This window comes from Hemiscyllium ocellatum, chromosome 46, assembly GCF_020745735.1.
Source record: "Hemiscyllium ocellatum isolate sHemOce1 chromosome 46, sHemOce1.pat.X.cur, whole genome shotgun sequence".
In the NCBI taxonomy this organism is placed as follows: Eukaryota; Metazoa; Chordata; class Chondrichthyes; order Orectolobiformes; family Hemiscylliidae; genus Hemiscyllium; species Hemiscyllium ocellatum.
In genome coordinates, this window is record NC_083446.1 from 13,057,948 (window position 1) to 13,081,940 (window position 23,993).

The window sequence follows — 23,993 nt, forward strand, 5'->3', positions numbered from 1 at the left end:
GCCTTGAAGAAGTTTTCTTCCTCTCTCTACAAGAATCTCAGTGAGTCTCTCTCTCTCTCTCCCCAGGTCACCTTCATCCCCACCCCCATTCACCTATTGTACTCTATGCTACTTTCTCCCCACCCTCACCGCCCCCTCTCATTTATCTCTCCATCTGTAGGCACCCTGCCTCTATTCCTGATGAAGGGCTTTTGCCCGAAACGTCAATTTTCCTGCTCATTGGATGCTGCCTGACCTGCTGTGTTTTTCCAGCACCACTCTAACTTAGACTTTTGTGAATAATGCACTAGGACACCCAAATCTCTTTGCATCTCAGAGCTGTGCAAGGTCTACCATTTCAAACAGATTGTTAAATTCTTTCTGCAAAAATGAACAATCTCATTTTTTACTTCATTAAAATCCATTTGTCAGATCTCAACTCATTCTCTTAAAAAGCAGTATTTCCAAACTGTGACTACAGCAATCCTCTTGCAAACTGTTAGTAAGACCAATGTAAGTTTTTATAGTGGAGAACATATATGTGTTAGAAGATGACGCGTAAAAGGAATTTGCAAACCGTCTGAGGATGTAAATGAAATGAAACAAAAATAGTATATTCTTCATGTTGTTGCAAAGCAATTGTGGAACGGTTGTCGAGATGTTAGATTTAATACAGCAATCAGGCACTCAGCTATAGACAGCCATCCAGACACACAAATGATTTCATAGTCTGGATCAGTTATTGAAGCACTGCACTTGAATACATTCTCTGGTTGCGATGGAGGTGCATTGATTTGTCATTTTTATTACTTGAAGGTGGAAGACCAAAACAAAACGTGGTTCTTTAAGTATTTTGGTCTATAGAGGTATGGGCATAGAGTACAAAAATCAAGCAAATTATGAAGTGAAAGTGTAATGGTGACAAATTGAAATGAAGCTCTCAACAGATAATTAAACCGTTATCTGACGACAGCAATCATGCAGGACATTAGAGAAAAGATGAGAATACTGGATTAGTTGAACAGCTCTTCCAGTGAACTAGCATGAATACAATAGACTGAAATGAAATAATCGTTCTGTGTTGCAATTATTTTAGGACAGGAAGTAAATCCGGTGAAAATTTTAAAACATTAAGCAAATATATCTCTGGTTTTGATGAAATGATTTTCTACGACCCAGCTCCTGTTAGTTCTGGCTGTGTCCTAGCAGATGATAATGTGTGATCTTACTGATTACTATGGTTCTGCTGTACGAGCACGTTTCCTGTTTGATGCGAACTTAACCTATAAAGTCCCCACTCTGCTCTTTGGGAAATGAATAAAATTTGTTCATGAATTGCACTGTATGGCAGTTTCCCAACTGGGAATGCCCCAGAAAGCCCCCCCCGCCCCCCCCATCAGTGAGAACCGGAGCTCACTGCGCAGGAGCAGGAACGCGTTGTGCTCTGAGCATGCTCAGTGTCATTTATGGGGACAGCCCGAGGAGGAGCGGAAGGTTCGGGCGGCGGAAAGTGTCTGTGAGACAAGGTAAGAATGGAAATCGTAGCATGAGGACCTGGCAACATTATCAACGTTGTAGGGGAGGCTTGGGGTCCGAATAAGAGCTCACAGGTGCCGCGGGGGAGGGGAAGGGAAAGTAGGAACATCCTTGGGAGGGGGAAAGGAAAGGTGAGTGACCGCCATTTTGTGATTGGGAGGCGGGCTGTTGCTCAACAATGTGATGGGGGCGGGGTGACGAGGGTGGCTAACCCCTCCGCCATCTTGGTGAAGGGATGGCTAGGCGGTTTCAACAAGGAGGGCGACTGGGTGGCCATCTTGGTGAGGGATATGAGGGTCGGCGATACTTCAGTGGCCACTCGCAGACCGGGGGGGGGGGGGGTAGAAGTCAACCCTGGCCAGAGTACGGCGGTGGGGATGGGGAGAGAACGGAGAGTGGTCGAAGAAAAGTGTAGAGCTGATACATGGGATTGAAGCGTAGAAAATACTCCACTGTTCAAAATGACCATCCAACCCTGGACCCTGTTCCCACTTTCTCCCCTTAGCCTTTGATCCCTTTCAGCCCTCAGAACCATACCTCTCTGCTTGAAAACATTCAACGATTGGTCCTCAACCACTTTTTGTGTGAAAGAATTCCATTGGCTCAGCACTCTAGTGAAGAAGGTAAAAACAATGACTGTAGATGCTGAAAACCAGATTCTGGATTAGTGATGCTGGAAGAGCACTGCAGTTCAGGCAGCATCCAAAGTGCAGCGAAATCGACGTTTCAGGCAAAAGCCCTTCATCAGGAATGCTGCCTGAACTGCTGTGCTCTTCCAGCACCACTGATCCAGACTCTAGTGAAGAAGTTTGTCCTCAATTCAGTCCTAAACAGACCACCACATATCCTTAGACTGTGACCCCTGGTTCTGGACTCCTTGGTCGTCGAGAATACCTTTCCTTTGTTCACCCTGTTAAAATTCATAAGTTTCAACGAGAAGATCATTCTCCGAAATTGCAGTGAATATGGTTTTAACCAATCCAGTCTTCTTTATATTGTCAACTCTGCTATCCCAAGAATCAGGTTGATAAATTCCGAGTTCTGAAGAAACATTAACTTTGCTTACTTTGCACAGATGCTGCCAGACCTGCTGTGTTTCTTGAGCAACTTTTGTTTTTGGTAACTCCCTGCATAACCAGAACACCCTTCCTCTGATAAGGAGACCAGAACTTCACACAATACTCCAGATGTGTTCTCACCAAGGCCCTGTATAATTGCAGCAAGATATCTCTGGTCCTGCAGTCAAAGGCTTTTGTTAGAGCTGTTTGTTTGACCTGGTGTTGAAGGATAGCCGGGTCTTGTGGAACCCTCCCCTTTCCCAATTTATTGCCATTCAATCAGTCTTCCTGTTTTGGTACTAAAGCGGATAATCTCATTACTATCCACATTACTTTTCTCTCCCAGTCATTTGCCCATGCAGTCACCTTGTCAAATCACACTGAATCATCTCTGCTTCCTCCTCACAGTTCACTCACCTACAGCTTTATTTTGTCAGCAAACTTGGAGATATTTAATTCCCACACCTAAATCATTAATTTATATTGCAATTAGCTGAAGTCCCCGCAAAACAATAGAGATGACATTCAGGATTGAATTCCAGCGTGGAAAGCTCGAGAGAGACAAATATTTACTACTTTAGCAGAAAGTGCTCCATAGAAACCAAAATCTTCTTTTCTATATTTTTGTCTTGTACTTCAGTCATTGGGCTTTCTGAACTCCTTTCCTAGGACTCTATAATTGGACGATTATCAGATGAACAACTTAAATCAAAAAATCACATCAAGATTTGACAGAATGTCTTTATTTATCAGGATATGAATATCATCAGCCTTTGAATGTGGAAGGAGAAATGTTTGTCTGTTCTGTTTGTCAAAAAGATTTCAAACATCAATGTGATTGGAAAAGCACCAAAATACACATGCTGAAGTGAGAGTGTTCCAGTGAACTGATTGTGGAAATAGCTTCCATAAGTTGAACAGCCTGAACAAACATTGCACCTTTCACAGTGCAGTGTAGTGTATGTAGACAAGGCTCCAAACAATTTGTCCAACCTGGAGAGACCCAAGGATACCCATGGCATTGATAAACCATGGAAATGTGTAGACTGTGGAAAGGGATTCAGTTATCCATCTGAGCTTGAAATTCATCGACGCAGTCACACTGGGGAGAGACCATTCACCTGCTCTACTTGTGGGAAGGGATTCACTCAGTCATCCAGTCTGTTGACACACCAGTATGTTCACACTGAGCAACGACCTTTTAAATGTTCTCATTGTGAGAAGAAATTTAAAAGCAAGAAGTATCTACTGAGACATCAACTCATTCACAGTGGGGAGAAGCCTTTCAGCTGCTCTGCGTGTGGGAAGAGATTCACTGCTTCTTCAAACCTACAGAAACACCAACGAGTTCACACTGATGTGAGACCTTTTAAATGCCCAGACTGTGGGAAATGCTTTAAAAGTTCTGGGGAAGTGACGTGCCATCAACGTGTTCACACTGACGAGAGACCATTCAGGTGCTCTCACTGTGGAACTGGATTCAGGAGATCATCTGAACTCACTGTTCACCAGCGAACTCACACTGGAGAGAGACCGTTTACATGTCCCAAGTGTGGAAAGGGATTTGCTCAGTCATACAACCTACTGAAACATCAGCGTATTCACTCTGATGTAAAACCTTTTAAATGTTCTGACTGTGAGGAGACGTTTAAAAGCAGCAATGTTCTTATGAGACACAAGCGAGTTCACACTGGAGAGCTGCCATTTACCTGCTCTACGTGTGGGAAGAGATTCACCCAGTTTTGCAACCTGCTGAAACACCAGCATGTCCACACAGGGGACAGGCCATTCACCTGCTCTATGTGTGGGATGGGATTCACTCAATTTTCCAACCTGCTACAGCACCAGCGAATTCACGAGTGACTGGTGAGTCTGGATTGTGCTGCTTGTCACGGCTGTCAATTATATCCAGAAATGAATGTGTGGGTTAACACTTGAGGTGCATAAGAAATGTTTTTAATCTGCTCTGTTCCACAGTTGAGCTCTAGAACACAAGCTGCTTCACAACTGTGTTCAGAGTCTGGAAAATTATGGAAATTGAGATTTAGTCCAGAATTCACAAATACCAAAAATCCAGGGTAGAAGTCGTAGGTGATTCGAAGCCATTTCATTAATGAGCAGCAGTTTGGATATGATACACAAGTTAAATAGGCCCAAAAGACAGACAAACCATGGTGGTGCAGTAGTAATGTCACTGGACAAGTATTACTCAGACCCAGTATAAAGGTCTGGAGACCAGAATTCAAATTTCACCAATTCTAGCTGCTGGAAATTAATCTCCGATTTATGAATTGTATTTGAAAGCCAATTCCAGTGATGGTAACTATAAGAACTGTCGTTGATTGCTTTTACAACAAATCAGATTCACTGCGATTGTCACAGAAACCATCAGGTTCACTGATGTCTTTCAGAGGAAAAAATTTCTGTCATCCTCACCTGGTCTGGACTACACATGACCCCAGAGCCATTCTAAAATGACCTCACAAACCTGTCAACTTAGAAGCATTTATGGCATGGCCAACTGATACTGGCTATTCCAATAAAACCCACAATGCAAAGAATCATTTAGAAATAACTCTGATGCTATGAGTATCTGCACTTTCACCACTTCTTCCATTGGTGCCAAGGTCCCAAGTACATTGGGCTATTTTCAAGATAATTTTCAAGATAATTGAGATATTAGCATCTAATATATTAGAAATTCACCTGACTATAATAAAGCAAGTACGCTTTGCAAATAGGATAGTGTGGGAAAGATAGCAAGGGATCCTAAAAGCTGGTCAAGTTTCAAATAAAATGTACTACAGCTTCAAAGTAAAAGCTGCTGTGTAAGCTAAAACAGAGATGTCAATGAAATAAATGACAACATGCAATGTAGCAATCTTGCAATAAGAGGATCACAGAATAATGGACATGCAAAATGGATGAGTGACCTGCTATGTGTATTTCCCCTTTATGTTAATGGGTCACTTCCTGGAACATCCTTCTCAACAGCCTTGTGGGTCTACCCACAGCACATGGTCTGCAACAGTTTGAAAAGGCAGCTCACTATCACCTTCTCAAGAGCAACTAGGATGGGCAATAAATGCTGACCAGCCAGCAGCACCCACATCCCACAGGTGGATTTAAAAAAAAATTGATGAAGTAGTGTCAACATTGATCACAAACTGCATCTGCAGAAGGCTGGGGTCAATCAGATAAGAGGCAGGTAATCGACAAATAAATCCTCCTGAGAAAAAGTCATGTGTTGAAGATGAATCAGAAAATAAAGACCCAGAGAGAGACAGAGAAAGCTTGAAGAACAAAGGCTATGCTAGAAAAGTTGTAAGAAGTCCTTTTGTGTGCTCTATCCATGTTGTTAACCCACACCAAACTGGAGATCGCAGCCTTACTTAGTACTGAAACTTGCTTGAAGCTCAATTGTCTTGCCTTAACTCTATCTCAAAATAGCTGATTCACAATCGAGTTCTGCAGTGAAGTCCACTCCTTCCCCATCTAAAATCAGACATTGCTACTTGCTGATCCAGGCTGGGAGAAATTGGATAGATATGCGTATGTAGAAGAAAGGTCAAAAGAATATTCAGCGTATCGAAGTAGTGAAAGTGATTGTCCCAAAGAAGTCTCCCAAAACAGTGATTATTAATAACCTTTTAAATGATGAGTGACCTGCTGTGCATGCCCCCCCCCCCCCCACCACTTCTTTTGTTCAGGCTTTCAGTATTTCTGACTTTTTGTTTTAATCTCTGCTAAATCATTTTCTTGTTATAACACTGAAATCCAGATGATTTTAAGTCACTTTAAGTTGATCCTTATCAGTAGACAGGAGATCTCAACTAGACCTAACTTTTTGCAGTATGTGTTCTCAGGGGACTTGATTTTGTCAAGACCCTGAAAGGTCAAACTATGTCTCAAAGTTCAGATTTGGGTCTTAAGCATGGACTGTCAGAAACATGTACATGAGAACTGCACACTGGAGTACCAACCCTGACTTTAATCTCTCTACCATTTGGCTGTGCCTTCAGCTGCCATGACACTAAGCTCTGGGATTCCCTCCTTAAACCTCTCCACCTCTACTTCACTCTCCTGCTTGAAATTGTTCCTTATAAACCGTTCCTTTCAGGTGGCATGTTAGCTCAGTGGTTAGCACTGCTGCCTCACAGGTCCAGGAACCCGGGTTCAATTCCAGCCTTGGGTGACTGTCTGTGTGGAGTTTGCACATTCTCCCTGCGTCTGCGTGGGTTTCCTCCGGGTGCTCCAGTTTTCTCCCACAGTCCAAAGATGTGCAGGTCAGGTGAATGGCCATGCTAAATTGTCCACAGTGTTAGGCGCATAATCAGAGGGAAATGGGTCTAGGTGGGTTACTCTTCGGAGGGTCAATGTGGGCTTGGTGGGCCGAAGGGCCTGTTTCCACACTGTAGGGAATCTCATCAAATCTAAACAATCTGTTTGGCCAAGATTGGGTCCTAATGCACCTGTGAAACTCCTTGTGACCAATTTGTTACATTAATCGCTTGTTTTAAGTATAACTTGTTGCAGTTATTGTTTGAGTGAGTCTGTGTACATGTAACTCAGGCACAACTTGTGTTGTAATTCACTGAGATTTGGTAGTCTAGTGAGTGAGTCTGTATAAATGTAACTCAGATATACACAGCTTATTAGAACAGACCTGGAGAGAAGGAATGAATTTTTGAACTTTCTGTTCCTCACTATTGGGAAAAACTGATTCTTTCCAAATATTCAAAATGACTAATAAAGTTATTAAAAATAATTTGTTGTTGTGAGCTGCATTATTTGAAAGAATGAGTAAGAGGATTCAGCCACTACCTGAGTCACTAGTTTAAAGGCAGGAGATGAGAGAATCTAGAAAGAAGATTAAATCAGAAGAGTGATACTGAACCTGCAGGGTGGTGCAAAGAGGGGAGAAATGTATGGGAGAGGGATTTATAGATTTGGGGAATGAAAATAGAACAAATGTTCAATAGAAACTAGAATCTTTTATTCTAAATTACAATCATTTACTTGTACAGATGAATTTTATAAACTTTTTTTTTACAAGACAAGTATTAGCAGATGGGAAACAAAGCAAAAACCCCACGATCTGAGAATTACTTCACTTATATGTGACTGAGTTCAAATTATGAAGAGGAAAATGTTTCCTTGTGACTAGAAAATCATTGGGACGCACACTCCTCTGGGTCAGATATGACATCAACCTCCAAAAGGTCTGGTTCAGTTTCAGACAGTTGGCAGGGAGAGGGGCTCACTGAAGATGTTGCCTAGTGTGGTGACAAAACGTCTGAAAATGAACCTTGCAGCTCAGCGAGCAAACCTACATCCAGAATGAAGTTGTTCATGTGGGAATTAAAACAATGGCTCCAGTCTTCTCAGTATTTAACTGGAAGAAATCTCTCTACTTCCACTGCTGGTTATCAGAAGAACAATTCTGATAATTTCACAAAAGTGGAAAAAGTGATGGTGAGGTAGCGATGGGAGCTGTCAGAGTACACATGACAAGCATGTTGTTCAAATGATGTAATTATGGGGATATGTCAGTGAGAAAGGGGAGGAGGCCAAAACCAGATACATTTGGGGATACCGCAGGGAACTGTATGGGTGGGGAGAGAAGACATTTCCAGTGAGAATCTGGAGAAAGAAAAGTACAGCCGGGATAGAGCAAACTCACGCAGCTGGTTTGATTTTTCTTGTCTTGTTCAAGTCCATTATCATCTTTGATTTATAAGAGTTTAGAGGGGGGCTGGACAGAATGGTGTGGTCAACCTTGTTAAAGAACAGGGTGGAAATGTGTTGCTGGAAAAGTGCAGCAGGTCAGGCAGCATCCAAGGAACAGGAAATTCGACATTTCGGGCATAAGCCCTTCTTCATTTCCTGAAGAAGGGCTTATGCCCGAAACATCGAATTTCCTGTTCCTTGGATGCTGCCTGACCTGCTGCGCTTTTCCAGCAACACATTTTCAGCTCTGATACTCAAGCATCTACAGACCTCACTTTCTCCTTAAAGAACAGGGTGTGCTTGTTTGACTTGGTTATGGCCACATTGGATATCACTTGTGGCTTTAATTTTAACTGTTTCAGGACTACATCGGCCCTGATTGGTGGGATAGACAGGAATGGATTTGGGAGACGCCAAAATATTCAAGGATCTTGGAGAGGAAAGGGACTTAGGAGATGAGGCAAGCATGGTGCGGTGATTTTTTTTTGTTTGAAGAGGGGATGCTGCTGCATTATTTGAAGGAGAGTGAGAAGACCTGATGACAGGGGGGAGCAGGAGAACAGTCTTTCCCCAGTGTGACCATGTAGTCCGTTTGCAGCTCTGACGGCCTATATCTTCTCATAGTACTACACTGTTTCTCTTTGGTGTGTTCAGTGTCTCTTCAGGTTGGATGATCTATTGAAGTGATGTGCAAACATTGACCATGTACACACTTCGTCCCCGCTGCATATGGTGCATTTTCTTTTAGGCTGTGGAATTAGTTAAACACTTGTGCACAGTCAATGCAATGGTACACTCTCCCTCACTTATGTGTCTCAGTTATTTTCCAGTCACATTGATGTTTGAAATCTTTTCTCAGATGACAAAGATTTCTCCACAAGTTGGATGACATTTTGGTCAAGTGATATTTGGTTTGAGTTTCGAATTTGCAAAGCCTTCCATTCTAATACACTGTAATGAGTTTACAAAAGTCATCACTGCAAGTACAGGACAGGAATTCAGAACAGGCAATTCCAGTTTGATGGAGTATTTTCTCCTCTTGTATTCCTTTTAAAATAACAAACCCTATTGTGCACGATCTCCTCCCCTAGCATAAATCCAAATCAACTGCACCATTTTTTTTGCTCCACTTTTAGTTTCCTCCCTCTCTCTTCTCCAGCTGGATTCTGTTTTCAAGCCCATGTGCAGACTTAGAACTGAAGTTAATGAATTAGTCATTTTCTCCAATTGTGACTGTATTTTTGTGGGGTTTGCAGTGCTTATTTTTCCAGTCCTATTTCAAACACTACTTCTGCTATTCCTTGTCTGGTTATGCTGCAACTTCTTTCATCTGGATTTACAAAGTTTCATAAATTTTGCTTCCATTTTTCACCATTCTCTCACCTTCACTTGGTTCATTTCTAACGTTTCTCGACTTCATTTCCAGGGGTAGGCCAGCTACTAATACTCGTGACAAACCCAACCCTACCAAATCCAGCTCAAAGCACTTCTTCACATCCTGCTGTAAGGACTGTATTCCATTCCCTCAGTTCCTCTGATGACTGTTTCAGAGATGGTACCTTGCACAACAGGCTTCTGACACGTCCTTCCTTTCTCAACTGACAACTCCTTCCCCCACCCCCTCACACTCACTCTGGTAGAAAGGGCTGTGAACTGCACCCAACCTACTTCCAGCACATCTGCCCTCACCCCTTTCCCTCTCTCCTGGACCACCATAGGATTCCTCTTATCTTCACTATCCACAATCTAGCATTATCCTCTGCCATTTTCGCTACATCCAGTATGACGCCTCTACCAAACACACATGCCCTTCCCTTCTGTCAGAATTCTAAGCAACTGTTCTCTCTAGTCCATACCTCTATCACTTCCAGCTCCTCATTCCCCTCCCACAGCACCTTTCCATGTAATTGCAGCAAGTGTCACCCTGGCCCATTTACATCCTTCCTCCAAGTTGTCCATGGCCCCAAACATCACCTCCAGGTGAATCAGCAATATACTAGTCCTTCTTTCGACCTAGTCCAGTGCTTTTGCTGCTCACAGTGTCAAGTCCTCTACACTGAGGAGACCAAATGCATACTCCGATCTACAGAACAAAAAAACCCTTTAGCCCATCATGACTGCACCAGTCAAAAATAACCACCTAGCTATTCGAATCCAATTCTCCAACACTTGATCCATAGCTTTGTATACCTTGGCAAATCTAAATACTTAAATGTTTTGAGAGTTTCCGCCTCTACCACCCTTCCAGTTCCAGATTCCCACCACCATCAAGGTGAAAAAGTTGTTCTTGTCTCTGTTCTGGGCAGCACGGTGGCACAGTGGTTAGCACTGCTGCCTCACAATGCCAGGGACCCAGGTTCGGTTCCAGCCTCGGGCGATTGTCTGTGTGGAGTTTGCACATTCTCCTCGTGTCTGCGTGGGTTTCCTCCGGGTGCTCCGGTTTCCTCCCACAGCCCAAAAACGTGCAAGTCGGGTAAATTGGCCATGCTAAATTGCCCATAGTGTTAGGTGTAGGGGTAAATGTAGGGGAATGGGTCTGGATGGGTTGTGCTTCGGTGGGTCGGTGTGGACTTGTTGGGCCGAAGGGCCTGTTTCCACACTGAAAGTGATCTAATCTAATCCTTACATTAAGGCTCTGCTCTGGCCACTGATGGCTCCATTAAGAGGAAAAGTCTATTCCTATCTGACTTATTGATAGTCTTTATTTTAAACATCTCAATAATGTCCTTCTCAATCTCCTTTGCTGTCAGGAAAACAACCTCAGTCTGTCTAATCTCGCTTCATAATTAGAACTTGCAATATCCTGGTGAATCTATTGTGCACTCTCTCCAGTGCTAACACATCCCTTCTCTCATGCAGATTCCAGAACAGCACACAATACTCTTACTGTGGCCAAACCAACATTGGTAACTAAATGGTGATAATTTTGAGGAACACCTTTGCTCGATCTGCATGCAATCCAGTCACTTGCCATTTCCAGCTGCCATCCTGCGCTCTCACTCACATTCCTGACCTAGGCCTGCAGCAGTTCACCAGCAAAGCCCAACCCAAGCTGCAGGAACAACACTTCATTTTCCGCATGGAGTCTCTTTTCGAGTCAATATTGAGCTCAACAAATGTCAGACCATGAACTCTATCCTTCATTTTGATATATTTCCCTCCAGTGTTTATATAGAACATAGAACATAGAAAGATACAGCGCAGTACAGGCCCTTCGGCCCTCGATGTTGCGCCGACCGAATCCTACCTAACCTACACTAGCCCAATAACTTCCAAATGCCTATCCAATGCCCGCTTAAATGACCATAAAGAAGGAGAGTTCACCACTGCTACTGGCAGGGCATTCCATGAACTCACAACCCGCTGTGTAAAGAATCTACCCCTAACATCTGTCCTATACCCACCACCCCTTAATTTAAAGCTGTGTCCCCTAGTAACACCTGACTCCATTAGCGGTAAAAGGTTCTCAGTGTCGACCCTATCTAAACCCCTAATCATCTTATACACCTCTATCAAATCTCCCCTAAACCTTCTCTTCTCCAATGAGAACAGTCCCAAGTGCCTCAGCCTTTCCTCATAAGATTTTCCTACCATTCCAGGCAACATCCTGGTAAACCTCCTCTGCACTCGTTCCAATGCCTCCACATCCTTCCTATAGTATGGCGACCAAAACTGCACACAATACTCCAGATGAGGCCGCACCAGAGTCTTATACAGTTGCAACATGACCTCAGGACTCCGGAACTCAATTCCTCTACCAATAAAGCCCAGTACACCATATGCCTTCCTCACAGCACTATTTACCTGGGTGGCAACTTTCAGAGATCTGTGTACATGGACACCAAGATCCCTCTGCTCATCGAAGGCTTTGCAGGCTTTTGATTTCAGTCATAACTGACCAATATTCTGCTTTCTACACTCTGGATCTATGCTTTGTAACTTCTCTACAACCACTCTTTTAAACATTGCAATTGTACCCACATCCACCACTTTCTCAGGAAATCCATTCCACATATGAACCATCTTGTTTTAAAAAAATTGCCCCTTGTGTCTTTTTTAAATGTTCCTCCTCTCACCTTAGAAATGTGACCCCTAGTCTTGAAATCCCCCATCCTAGGGGAAAGACAACTTCCATTAACTCTACCTATACCCCTCATTATTTTATAAACTTCTATAAAGATCACCTCTCAACCTCTAATGCCTCAGTGAAAAAAGTCCCAGCATTTCTTTATAACTCAAACCTTCCATACCCAGCAAGATCCTGGTAAATCTTTTCTGAACCCTCCTCAGCTTAACAATATCCTTGCTATAACTGGGTGACCAGAACACACTCCTTTGCTTTTTGATCTGTGACCCCTTTAATCTCCATTCTCCCATGCTTTTTTTCTCCCACTTGCCCCTTCCCGTATTTTCAACAGCACAAATCCTACCATTTTACCACCTCCATCAAATTCTGAATAATAGACCTTTTGGAATCTAAACTGTCCAAACATGTTGCAGGATCTGCAGAGTTCCTCAGCACTTTCTGTTCTTATCACAGCTTATAATCTCCTGAATATTAAGGGGTGAGATTTTGCTGACATAAGGATTACAGTGCAAGAAAGATCAAGGTTCATTTGCTAACTATTGCGTCCTACAGCAACCTACTGCATGATACCACGAGGAAACACCTCCGTCCCTCCCCTGTCCACATTCCGAAGAGACAATTCCCTCCACCAACCTCTCTGATCACAATGGATTTGCTTCAAGGGGTCTGGAAAGACCAATAAATGGCTGCCGTACTTAGTATTTTACTGGGCATTGTCTGATGTCTTTACCACTATGAGTTTAGGATTTGAACAGTAATTCTACACTCTGCTGTCACTAAATTAACCTGGTCTGCAAGACATGGTCACACTGTAAGTGATCATGGAACATTGATATTCAGTGAGACCTGACCTCTTACTGAGTAAGAATGTTTAATGGGCTGAACGGCCTTCTCTGCCACTACATTGTACTTTCCTGGTTTGTTTTAAATATATCAATGTCAGCCAACTGGGTAACAGTAGGGAGGCAAGGGAGGAGAATGTTTCGGCCAATGCTGTTTGTGACTGCAGACAGAAGGGATAAACAATAACAGTTAATCTTTCTTGTATTCATACGGGATGTAATTTCTAACTCTGCAACTATGAAGAGAAAGTAACCTAATAGAATCACAGAGAAATACAGCACAGAAGCAGACCTTTCAGTCCAACACATCCATACCAACCAGATATCCTAAATATACCGAGTCCCATTTGCCTGCATTTGGCCCATATGCTTCTAACCACTTCCTATTCATGTACCCACCCAGATACCTTTTAAATGTTGCAATTGTACTAGTCACCACTTTCTCTGGCAGTTCATTCCATATACTCACCACCCTCTGCGTGAGAATGTTGCCCCTTAGGTCCCTTTTAAATCTTTCCCGTCTCACCTTAAACCTACGACCTCTAGTTTTGGACTCCCCTACTCTAGAGAAAAAAGCTTGACTATTCACCCTACCTCTCATGATTTTATAAACATCTATGAGGTCACCCCTCAGCCTCCAACACTCCAAGGAGAATAGCTCCAGCCAACATGGACAGAATAACACAGCTCCTGGAAAGACCAGCATGTATTTGGGAGGTGATAAGGACTTTGGAGAGAAGAGGTTGAAAGGTAGAGCTGGGGCGTGAGCTTGCAAAGACAGTGGGTTTTATTGTTGGATGATGATGGAAAATATGATGGAGCAAAGAACAATACCTGATAAGAGAGAAAATGTCAGCAAATATGGCGATGCTGCATCATTGCGGTTTAGTAGGAAGATTATGGTGGAGCAGGAGGTGGGCATTATGGACAAGAGAAGCATTGAGAGGACATGAGGGGAAATGGGAGAGAAATTAAAGGAAACTGACTAAGGGCTCAGATAATGAGACAGTTTTGGCCCAGTGGGCTAGTGAACAGAATTGAAGCAGCAGAGGCAGCTGATCAGATTTTCTAAATCTTAGTGATAAATACATGTTTGAGCTCCCTACATTCCTTGTTGGGAAATGGAGGAGACAGGAAAAGAGAACATTTCAAAAAGGAACTAACTTATCTCAATGATATTCAGAAAAGCTCAGTGTATTTAACACAAAGCTGCTTGATTTGGTTTTATCCAGAAATATTAACCTATAACTGAGCTGGAGTTTATTAACATCAATAGAAACAGATCCCAATGACATGGTTCAGTCCTGGAAGTGATAACAGCAAAACTCAAACACTGCCGTTAATTGTGAAATCGCTGGTGACTGAACATATGGGACAAAGCACAAATCCATCCAAGGAGATTAGGATGCATGGTACTATCTGCATCGACCAGCAATTTAAAGGTGGTCTGGGCAGATGAGTTCAAACCCCACCACTGGTAGGAGATTGAATTTAAATTGAATTAATAAAGATGGAAATTAGAGCTCATCTCAGTAATGGTGACTATGATAACTATCATCGATTATTATAAAACCCTGATTCTATAATGTCCTTTGGTGAATCTGCTGTCCTTTACTTGATGTGACCCACATGTGACTCCAGACCAACTGCAATACAGTTGAATCACAGAAAGTGGCCACTTAATCCATTGTGATCTGCACTGGCTGTCTGAGCATTTTAACTTAGTGCTAATCTCCTGCCTTTTCCTGGTAACCCTGCACATGGATTAATTTAAACTGGAACAACAATTTTCCTCTTGAATATCTAAATTGAACCTACTTCTGGCACTTTTAGTCAGTGCATTCCATACCCCAAACAGCTGGAGTATGAATTTGCATTTCCTTCTTTTGTGGAACTCTTTAATGCTTCTGGTTCTCGATCCATTTACAAGTGGGAATAATTTCTCCCTATCCACTCTGTCTTCCAGATTCTTAAAAATTCTCTCAAATCTCCTCAGCCTTTTCCCAACAAAGAAAAACAGTCTGGCCTTCTCACAGCTGGAACAAATATCATTAACCCCTTCTGCAATCTCTCCAATAACCTGACTGAGGAAAGAGAATACCTCATAGTCAAGTTTGCAGATGACAGAAAATTGGGGAGGTAGCAAGTGCTGAGGATGACACAAAGAATAGGTAGAGGTATGTAAACATGTTAAACAAGTGGGCAAAAACTGGGAGATGGAATATAATGTGGGAAAATGGTAGGTGATGCATTTTTGCAGGAAGAACAGAGGAACTGAATATTATCTAAATGGAGAAAGATGGCAGAAAATTACAGCACAGTGGAGAGGTGTGGCCTTGTGGTGTTATCACAGGACTGTCAATCCAGTGGCCCAGATAATGTTCTGGGGACCAGGTTCGAATCCCACCATAGCAGATGTGAAATTTGAATTCAATAAAAACAAAACAATCTGGAGTTAAACATCTAATGGTGATCATGAATCCATTATTGATTGTTGGAAAGACCCATCTGGTCTACCAATGTACTTTAGGGAAGGAAATCTGCCTCCCTTACTTGCCTTGGCTCACATGTAACTCCAGACACAGCATTGTGGTTGATTCTTAACTGCCCTCTAGGCAATTAGAAACAGGCAAATAAATGCTGGCCTAACCAGCAGCACCCACATCCCATGCACAAATTAGAAAAAGCTCACCAGCCCAGACTCAAGGAATCAGTACATAGCACTTAATTGGAGATTAATGTTCAAATATCCTCACCTCAAAACAATTCCACTGTTTCAAATTCCAAATCTCTTTCTGAGGTCTGTGGCTGGAAAACTATCAGAAGCATTGGACTTCGAGAAAAATCTCAGCCTTATCTTCTAACTCCCTGAGGACATCGATAAAATTTGTGTGTCAGAGGTCAAAATTCAGGTAAGACAGTTTGCTGTGCCAAGATGCTCCCCTTCTGTACAAGTAATTTCCAAAATCCACACAATTAGACAAAAACTGACAATACTGTCTCCTCCTACTGCTTCACTCAGGAGTACTTAAAAGCAGGGAAATACTTGAATTGAAGTCAGTTAATAAAAGGTTCACTGGGCTATTACTCGCATGATGGGCTTTGTTTTATGGTGAAACTTTAAGCAAGTTGCACTAACATTCATTGGGTCTTGACAGGGTGCATGCTGTGAGGAAGCTACTTCTTCTGGGAGCATTGAAAATTAGGGGGCACAGTTTATAAGTAATGGTCCTCTAAGACTGATATGAGGGGGAATTCTTCTGGGTGTCATAAGTCTTTGGAATTTTCTTCTCTGGTAAGCAGTGAGACTAGAACAGTGAATATAGAAGATCAATTTGTGATCGACAGATTATGGGGGAAATGGTGAAAAAGTGGAGTTAAGGCCACGACTAGATCAGACATAATGTTATTCACTGGTGCAGCAGGCTCCTTGTCACAAGTGGCCTCTAATCAAACAATATCGAAGAGGTCCTTTGAGTAATTGAGTGTGGACCTCCAAAAATACACCAGTACCTACCTTCCCAGGCCTATAGCCTTGAACATGATGACACTTCGAATGTTTATCCATGTACTTTTTAAAGATTGTGAGGTTTTCCATCTGAACTACTCTTCTAGGAAGTGCATTCCAGATCCCCAGCACCCTCAACCTTTTACTTTAAAAGTGTGCCTACCTTTCTTCTAATTCTGACGTTCTTACTCTTGTAGTCATACAATGGTCTCCACATCTGATGGTTTCTGCAGCACACACACCTCACAAAACCCCACCCACCCCCAAACCTATGCCCCATAGTTTTGGACTCCCCTACCCAGGGAAAAAAACCTTGGCTATTCACCTTATGCCCCTCGTGATTTTATAAACTTCTTGAGGTCACCCCCTCAGCCTCCAACACTCCAGGGAAAATAGCCCCAGCCTATTCAGCACTCCCATCTGGAAGCACAGTGTCACTGGGTCAGAATTCTTAAATTCTGCCCTGCTGGCATTGTGGGTGTACCTACAGCAATTCAAGACGGCAGATTTGTGGGCGGCACGGTGGCACAGTGGTTAGCACTGCTGCCTCACAGCGCCTGAGACCCAGGTTCAATTCCCGACTCAGGTGACTGACTGTGTGGAGTTTGCACGTTCTCCCCGTGTCTGCATGGGTTTCCTCCGGGTGCTCCGGTTTCCTCCCACTGTCCAAAGATGTGCGGGTCAGGTGAATTGGCCATGCTAAATTGCCCGTAGTGTTAGATAAGGGGTAAATGTAGGGGTATGGGTGGGTTGCGCTTCGGCGGGTCGGTGTGGACTTGTTGGGCCGAAGGGCCTGTTTCCACACTGTAAGTCTAATCTAATCACCTTCGCAAAGACAGCTAGGGAAGGGTAATAAATGCTGCCAGCTGACAAAGTCCACATCCCATGAGTGAATAAAAGAATAAAACAAGAATTGGTGGTCAATTTGTCCTTGAGCCACAGCATTCCCTGTAAAGAATAGTGTGCAAATCTGCAACATCGGTGTACATTTATACAGTAATGTATAAATTACTGTACCTGATGTGTCATTTATACAGTGTCTTTGATGAAATAAAACATTGCAAAGTGTTTTATGAAAGTTTAAAGCTGAAACACGGGAGGAGCTGTAAGTTCAGATGATGAATAGCTTGGTTAAAATGGTAGGTGTTAAAGAGTGAATGAAGGAGGTGGAGGGAGCTTTGGGAATTTACGGAGTTGGCGCAGTCACCATCACAGGAATTATCATAAACAAGGATACTCAAGTGGTCCGAAGTTGATGAGCGCAGAGACGTCTGAGCATTGTTTTTCTGCTGCTAATCCTCTTCTTTTGACAACAGTATTTTCCAGGCCCTTTCAGTGGCCAGGAGTTTAGGGACTGTACTGCAGTTGCAGGAGCGAGTGATTCAGGTGTGCGCATGTACAGATGCGAACATGGAGCTCCGCATGGTCTGGGATAGACCTTTCCCATTGGTCAACGGCACGAGATCACGTGGTGTTGGGTACCGCTACTCCCATTGTCTACCTGCGGGAGAGTTGTTCAGTAGAAGGAGCTGAAAGACCGCGAGGACTCTGATCTTCCAACCAATTGGAGAGATTACTTTGTACCAATGGCTGAGCTGAAAGGTCCTTCTGACTCCCTCATTAGCCAAGTGATTCCAATGTCTTGCCTTTCCTGTTTTTACTCGCAATTCGGGGTTAGATTGTTCATTTGCTGGAATTGAAGGAAGTGGAAGTGCATCCAGGGAGGGTGCAGACTCAAGAAAGGTTGGTCCAGCTCTCTCCTAAAGACATAGTCATCCTTTACTTTCTCAGAGTGGCATATTTATGTGTCTGGTTCAAAGAATGACGTCTTGCCTAATGTTCACAGTAAAATGGCTGGTTTCCCCCAGGAGATTGTGAATAACCATAATTGCACTGAAAGGCAGAACAGATTTTATGAGCCAACTGGCCGACTTCTGCCCCTACATGTTATCGTCCAGTCATTGAGACATTCTCACACCAAAAGACCCCTTCAGCAACTGACTCTTTGTATGGGGGTCCAGTCTCAGTAATCCATTCCCCTGCTCTGTATCCCCATTGCCCTGCAATCAGTTTTTCCTTGAAGTGAGTAACTAAATTACTAATTGGCACACCTTGAATGCTACATGTTCATGACTTCTCACAACCTGTGTGAAGTTCTTCCTCTTGTCTCTCTGTATATTTGATCAAGCATTTCAGTCCTGTGAATTATGTTTTGTCCATTAAAAGTGAAAATATATGGCTAGCAGCCTACATGAAAAATATTCAGGTCTGTGTCTGAGAGGTGAAATGGTAAGAATGAATTTGTTAGTCGGCATGAGCCAGTTGTGTCGGTGAATTGTGAAGGTATATCTCTACATCAGTCATGGCAGAATGAGAATTAAGGCAGACTGTTTCATGTGGAGAACTATAGCTTTCGGGGAAACAAAGAGGAATAAATGTTCTACAGAATCAAGAAGTGTCACTTCCACATTGCTACTCTCTATTTAAAGTACTTACCTTTGTAATACCTTTCACAGGTCATCAGAAGGGAACAGTTTTCAGACAGGAATCTCAAACCAAACATCACGAGGACTGACAGAATTCATCAGGATCTGAATATAATCAAGCCTGTAATTTGAAAAACAATTATTTAATCTGTTTTGTCAGCTTAAAACATCAGCAGGACTGGGACAGCACTACATCTGAGTTAAAGTATTCCAGTGCACTGCTTTAACCAGTTACACAGCATGATTGAGAATGTTCCAATGAACTCATTGTGGGAAAAGCTTTAACCAGTTACGCATCCTGGAAAAAAACATTGTACTGTTCACATCATTGACTGAACAAGTGTCCTATGTGAACAAGGCTTTGATTGGCTTCTGTCCAAGCCAGAGAGATTCAAAGACTTAAGTTCATCCACACTATGGAGAAACCATGGAAATGTAGAGTCTGTGGGAAGGGATTTTCTACACCATCTGCACTGGAAACTCATCAACGCAGTCACACGGGGGAAAGGCCATTCACCTGCTCTGAGTGTGGAAAGGCATTCACTCAGTCATCTTCCCTTCTGAAACACAGGCAAGTTCACACTGGGGAGAGACCATTCACATGTTCGGAGTGTGGGAAGAGATTTAGTAATTCATCTCACCTGCTGACACACCAGAGGGTTCATACTGGAGAAAGGCCATTCATCTGCTCTGAGTGTGGGAAGGCATTCACTCAGTCATCCAACTTGCTGATGCATCAGCGGGTTCACACTGGGGAGAGACCATTCACTTGCTGTGAGTGTGGGAAGGGATTCAGTGACTCATCTGCCCTGCTGACTCACCAGCATATTCACACTGGAGAGAGGCCATTCATATGCTCTGAGTGTGGGAAGGGATTCACTCAGTCATCCAATCTGCTGACACACCAGCGGGTTCACACTGGGGAGAGACCGTTCACATGTTCTGAATGTGGGAAGGGATTCACTCAGTTAGCTCACCTGCTGACACACCAGCATGTACACAGTGGGAAGAGGCCATTCACCTGTCCAGTGTGTGGAAAGGGGTTCATTCAGTCCTGCAACTTGGTGATGCACCAGCGAGTTCACACTGGGGAGAGGCCATCTATCTGCTCTGAGTGTGGGAAGGCATTCAGAGATTCATCCACTCTGCTGACTCATCAGCGAATTCACACTGGGGAGAGGCCATTCATCTGCTCTGTTTGTGGGAAGGGATTCAGTCAATCAACCAGTCTGCAGAGACACTGGCGAGTTCACACCAGGGAGAAACTGTTTACCTGCTCTGAGTGTGGGAACGGATTCTCTCATTTATCTAGCCTGCTGAGACACCAGCGAGTTCACGAATGATTACAGGGAGTGGATTCTGATGAAGCTGTTAATCACATCTGGGATTGAACCATGTTCATTCTGACAGTGAGTGAAGCGAGAGACTCAAAGGATTTCCTTCAGCTGGACTTCAGTAAGATTGGTCTTACTGCTTTACTTCTACTGGGGCTATTTGAGTTGGGGGTGCACCTTTCCACTGAACTGATTCGCAAAAGCTGAAGAACTACATGCATTTTGTCCTGGAGATAAAATAGTGTTTTTGCAATCTCTACAAGTAAATATAGACTTTTGTCCCTGAGTTATTGACTTTGCAATTTGGGGTCAGGCCAGTCTAGTCAGCTCCTTTGGTCTATGTCAGTATTTATGTTCCACCTGAGTCTCCAGGAACACATTCCCATCAGCATATCTATCTATTCCTTTCTCCCTCATGTACAGGGTGTTCTGGTATAATGTGACAGTTGCGTTCCTCTGCAGCCTCGTGCTATAGAAGATCACATTACAGAAAATCACATTGTAGAAGTATGTTATAGAAAATCACTATATCCGCTCAAACAGCATCCACAATTCGTTGATTGCATTATAGCCAATTCATGCTGATGCAACATGCATTATACCAGAATGACCTGTATCTAGCTTCAGCTATAATGTGCTAATTGTATTCAATGTCACTACTGGCTGATCAGCAATATCCACATTCCCACCACTCACTGCGAAAGAGACTTTTTCTCTCAAATTTCCTACTGTACTCATTTATAATCTTAAACACTGCCATCAAGACACCTGTCAATCTTCTCTTTTCTCGAGACATATGTCCCAGTCTATTCAACTTTTCTTGAGTTGCATGTTAATGCACTCAATTAATGCGAATCAGTGTTGCACCTTCTTCAATGTCTGTTTTCTTTTTCTCAGTTCGGCTCTTACAAATGTAGATAGTACTCCATGTGTAGGCTAAAATGTAGTTAAGACCAATGAGACACAGAAGCTGAAGTGGGATAATCAAATCTGGGATCATCAAGTGTAATCGGGGGTAATCTGATAATCCGGAACTCCATTTTCCTGCCTCTACTTTCCTCCCTTTAACCCTCGATTCCCTTACTGATTAAAAATCTGTGCATCTCAGTCTTGAATATACCTAATGACCCAGCCTCAATAGCCCTCTGCAGTAAAGAATTCCACAGATTCACTGAGCTCTGAGAAGAAGTTCCTCCTCTTTCTTAAATACATGACACCCTATTATGTCCCCTAGTCCTAAACTCTCCCACAAGGGAAACTACTTTCCCATACCCGCCCTGTCCAGCCTTCTACATAAATTGTCTATTTCAATAAGATTGCCTCTCATGCATCTAATGAAATGTTTGCTGATGCCATTCAGAATTGCTGACTGCACATATTCACCTCCATTTTAAAAAAAAATTCTATGTATGTGCATAGAAATAAAAAAGCCAATTTAAGAAAAGTTAACAAAAGAACCTAGTTGGCTTTACACTTTTTTGACATGTACAAATATATGGTTTACTTATATTCTTTTCATTTTTGTTTCCAAGCTTGTTATCATTTTTCAACTCTAGTTGATGTTTATTACTACCGTGGTGAATACTGTTGGGTGAAAGTGGATACAACCCTCTTCTAAGTGCCAGTCAGTACAGGCACAACCAGCTCAACCTCTCCTCATAAGACTAATATATTACATCCACTGGTTTCCTTTATCTATCCTGCTTGTTACCTCTTCAAAAATGCTAATAAATTTATGAGTCATGGTTTCCCCTTCAAGAAGCCATGCTGAGTGCTTGATTATATTGTAAGTTTCTAACTAATTATAATATCCTTTATAATAGATTTGAACATTGCTCTAAAAGCAGATGTTAAGCTCACTGGCCTACAGTTACCTGATTTTTCTTTTGTCTCCGTTCCTTTTTGAATAAAGGTCTTGCATTGGCAGTTTTCCAATTCTCTGGCACTTTTCTAGAATCCAAGGATTTTGGTGCATCTGTTATTTCGGCAGCTACTTCTTTTAACATTGTAAGATGTATCCCATGAGGTTCAGGGGATTTATTGGCAGTCCCATTAGTTTCCCAAGAGACGTCGATTGAGTGTAGTTAGTGTGTATTTCTTGTTTGGCCAAAGAAATATTTAGGATTGTTATCCTCTCCCGTGAAGTATTTATTCAACTCCTCTGTCATTTCCTTGTTCCCCATTATTTCCCCAGCCTTGTTCTCTATATTCACTTTGGCCTCTCTCTTCTTTGTTATATGTTTAAAGAAGGTCTTACTGAACATCTTGATATTTCTTGCAAGTTTACCCTCAGTTTATTTTCTCCTTTTTTTTCTGGTCATAATTGGTTGGTTTTGAATTATAGAATACCTACAGTATGGAAGCAGGTCATTCAGCCCATCCAGTCCACTCCAAAGAACATCCCACCACCCTACCCATGCATTTCCATGGTTAACTATGAGGCAATTTAGCATGGCCAATCCATCCCCTGCACATCTTTGGATTGTGGGAGGAAAATGGAGCACCCAGAGGAAACTTACATTGGGAGCATGCCCCAATGTCACACAAACAATCAACCAAGGCTGGGATTGAACCCAGGTCCCTGGCACTGTGAGGTAACAGTGCTGAACCACCAAGTTGCCCTATTTGAGCTTTGTGGTTCAAGGTCTGGTTTGAGAAATGGGTTCAAATTCATGGGACTTTCGTACCAGTCCTAGGGAAGGAGGGATCAGTCCCAATGGGATGGGCTCCATCCATATCATGCTGAGACCAGAGTCCTGGTGAATCACTTAGCCAGGGCTGGAGGTAGGGCTTTAAAAGAAATAGTTGAGGCGTGGATTTCAGTTGCATGGAAAATAATGGAAAAAGTTCAATGGAGGAAAGCTTGGAAAAGATTATGAAAATTTTCAGAACAAGTGATAGGACAGAGAGTTTGTTAACAGTCAGGAAGCTAATTTCATGCACAGCAGACTAGGGACAACAATGAGAAGGGATTGGTTAATGTAAGATTGAGGGCATTCTAATTAAATAGTGCACTATACAATATCTTGAGCAGTTTTGGACGTCATATCAAAGGAAGGATGTACCTGGCATTGGAGGGGGTCCAGAGGACATTTACATGAATGATCCTGGGAATGAAGGGCTTGTCATATGAGGAGGGGTTGAGGACCCTTGGTCTGTACTCGGAGTTTAGAAGGATGAAGGGGGAATGTCATTACCTGCAGAATACTGAGAGGTCTGAATAGGGTGGACATGAGGATGTTTCCATCAGTAGGAAAGAGGTTGAAGGGTAACGTTATAGAGGTTTATAAAATCATAAGGGACTTGGATAGGGTGAATAGCCAAGGTATTTTTTCCCAGGAAAGGGGAGTCCAAAGCTAAAGGCCATAGGTTTAATGTGAGAAGGGAAAGATTTTTAAAATGAACCTGAGAGGTAATCTTTTCATGCAGAGAT

General features: G+C 42.8%; 2 protein-coding genes across 2 annotated transcripts; both read left to right on the forward strand.

Annotated features, from left to right (window-relative positions):
- The first annotated feature begins 1,429 nt into the window (after positions 1-1,429).
- On the forward strand, positions 1,430-7,341 carry LOC132836203 (zinc finger protein 239-like). The gene is made up of 2 exons (XM_060855532.1): positions 1,430-1,505; positions 3,487-7,341. Exons 1-2 carry the CDS (start codon positions 1,430-1,432, stop codon positions 4,434-4,436), a joined length of 1,026 nt encoding a protein of 341 aa, XP_060711515.1. The 3' UTR covers positions 4,437-7,341.
- Positions 1,456-21,946, forward strand: LOC132836125 (zinc finger protein 239-like). Its single transcript, XM_060855430.1, has 2 exons — positions 1,456-1,505; positions 19,257-21,946. Exon 2 carries the CDS (start codon positions 19,643-19,645, stop codon positions 20,567-20,569), a length of 927 nt encoding a protein of 308 aa, XP_060711413.1. The 5' UTR covers positions 1,456-1,505; positions 19,257-19,642; the 3' UTR covers positions 20,570-21,946.
- The last annotated feature ends 2,047 nt before the right edge of the window (positions 21,947-23,993 follow it).

What these genes read in the sequence shown, in the direction of transcription:
- LOC132836203 (XM_060855532.1), top strand. Translation starts at nt 1,430, where the DNA reads ATGCTCAGTGTCATTTATGGGGACAGCCCGAGGAGGAGCGGAAGGTTC. An exon ending in GAAAGTGTCTGTGAGACAAG is followed by an intron (nt 1,506 to 3,486) that starts GTAAGAATGGAA and finishes AGCTTCCATAAG; the next exon opens with TTGAACAGCCTGAACAAACA.
- LOC132836125 (XM_060855430.1), top strand. Translation starts at nt 19,643, where the DNA reads ATGGAGAAACCATGGAAATGTAGAGTCTGTGGGAAGGGATTTTCTACA.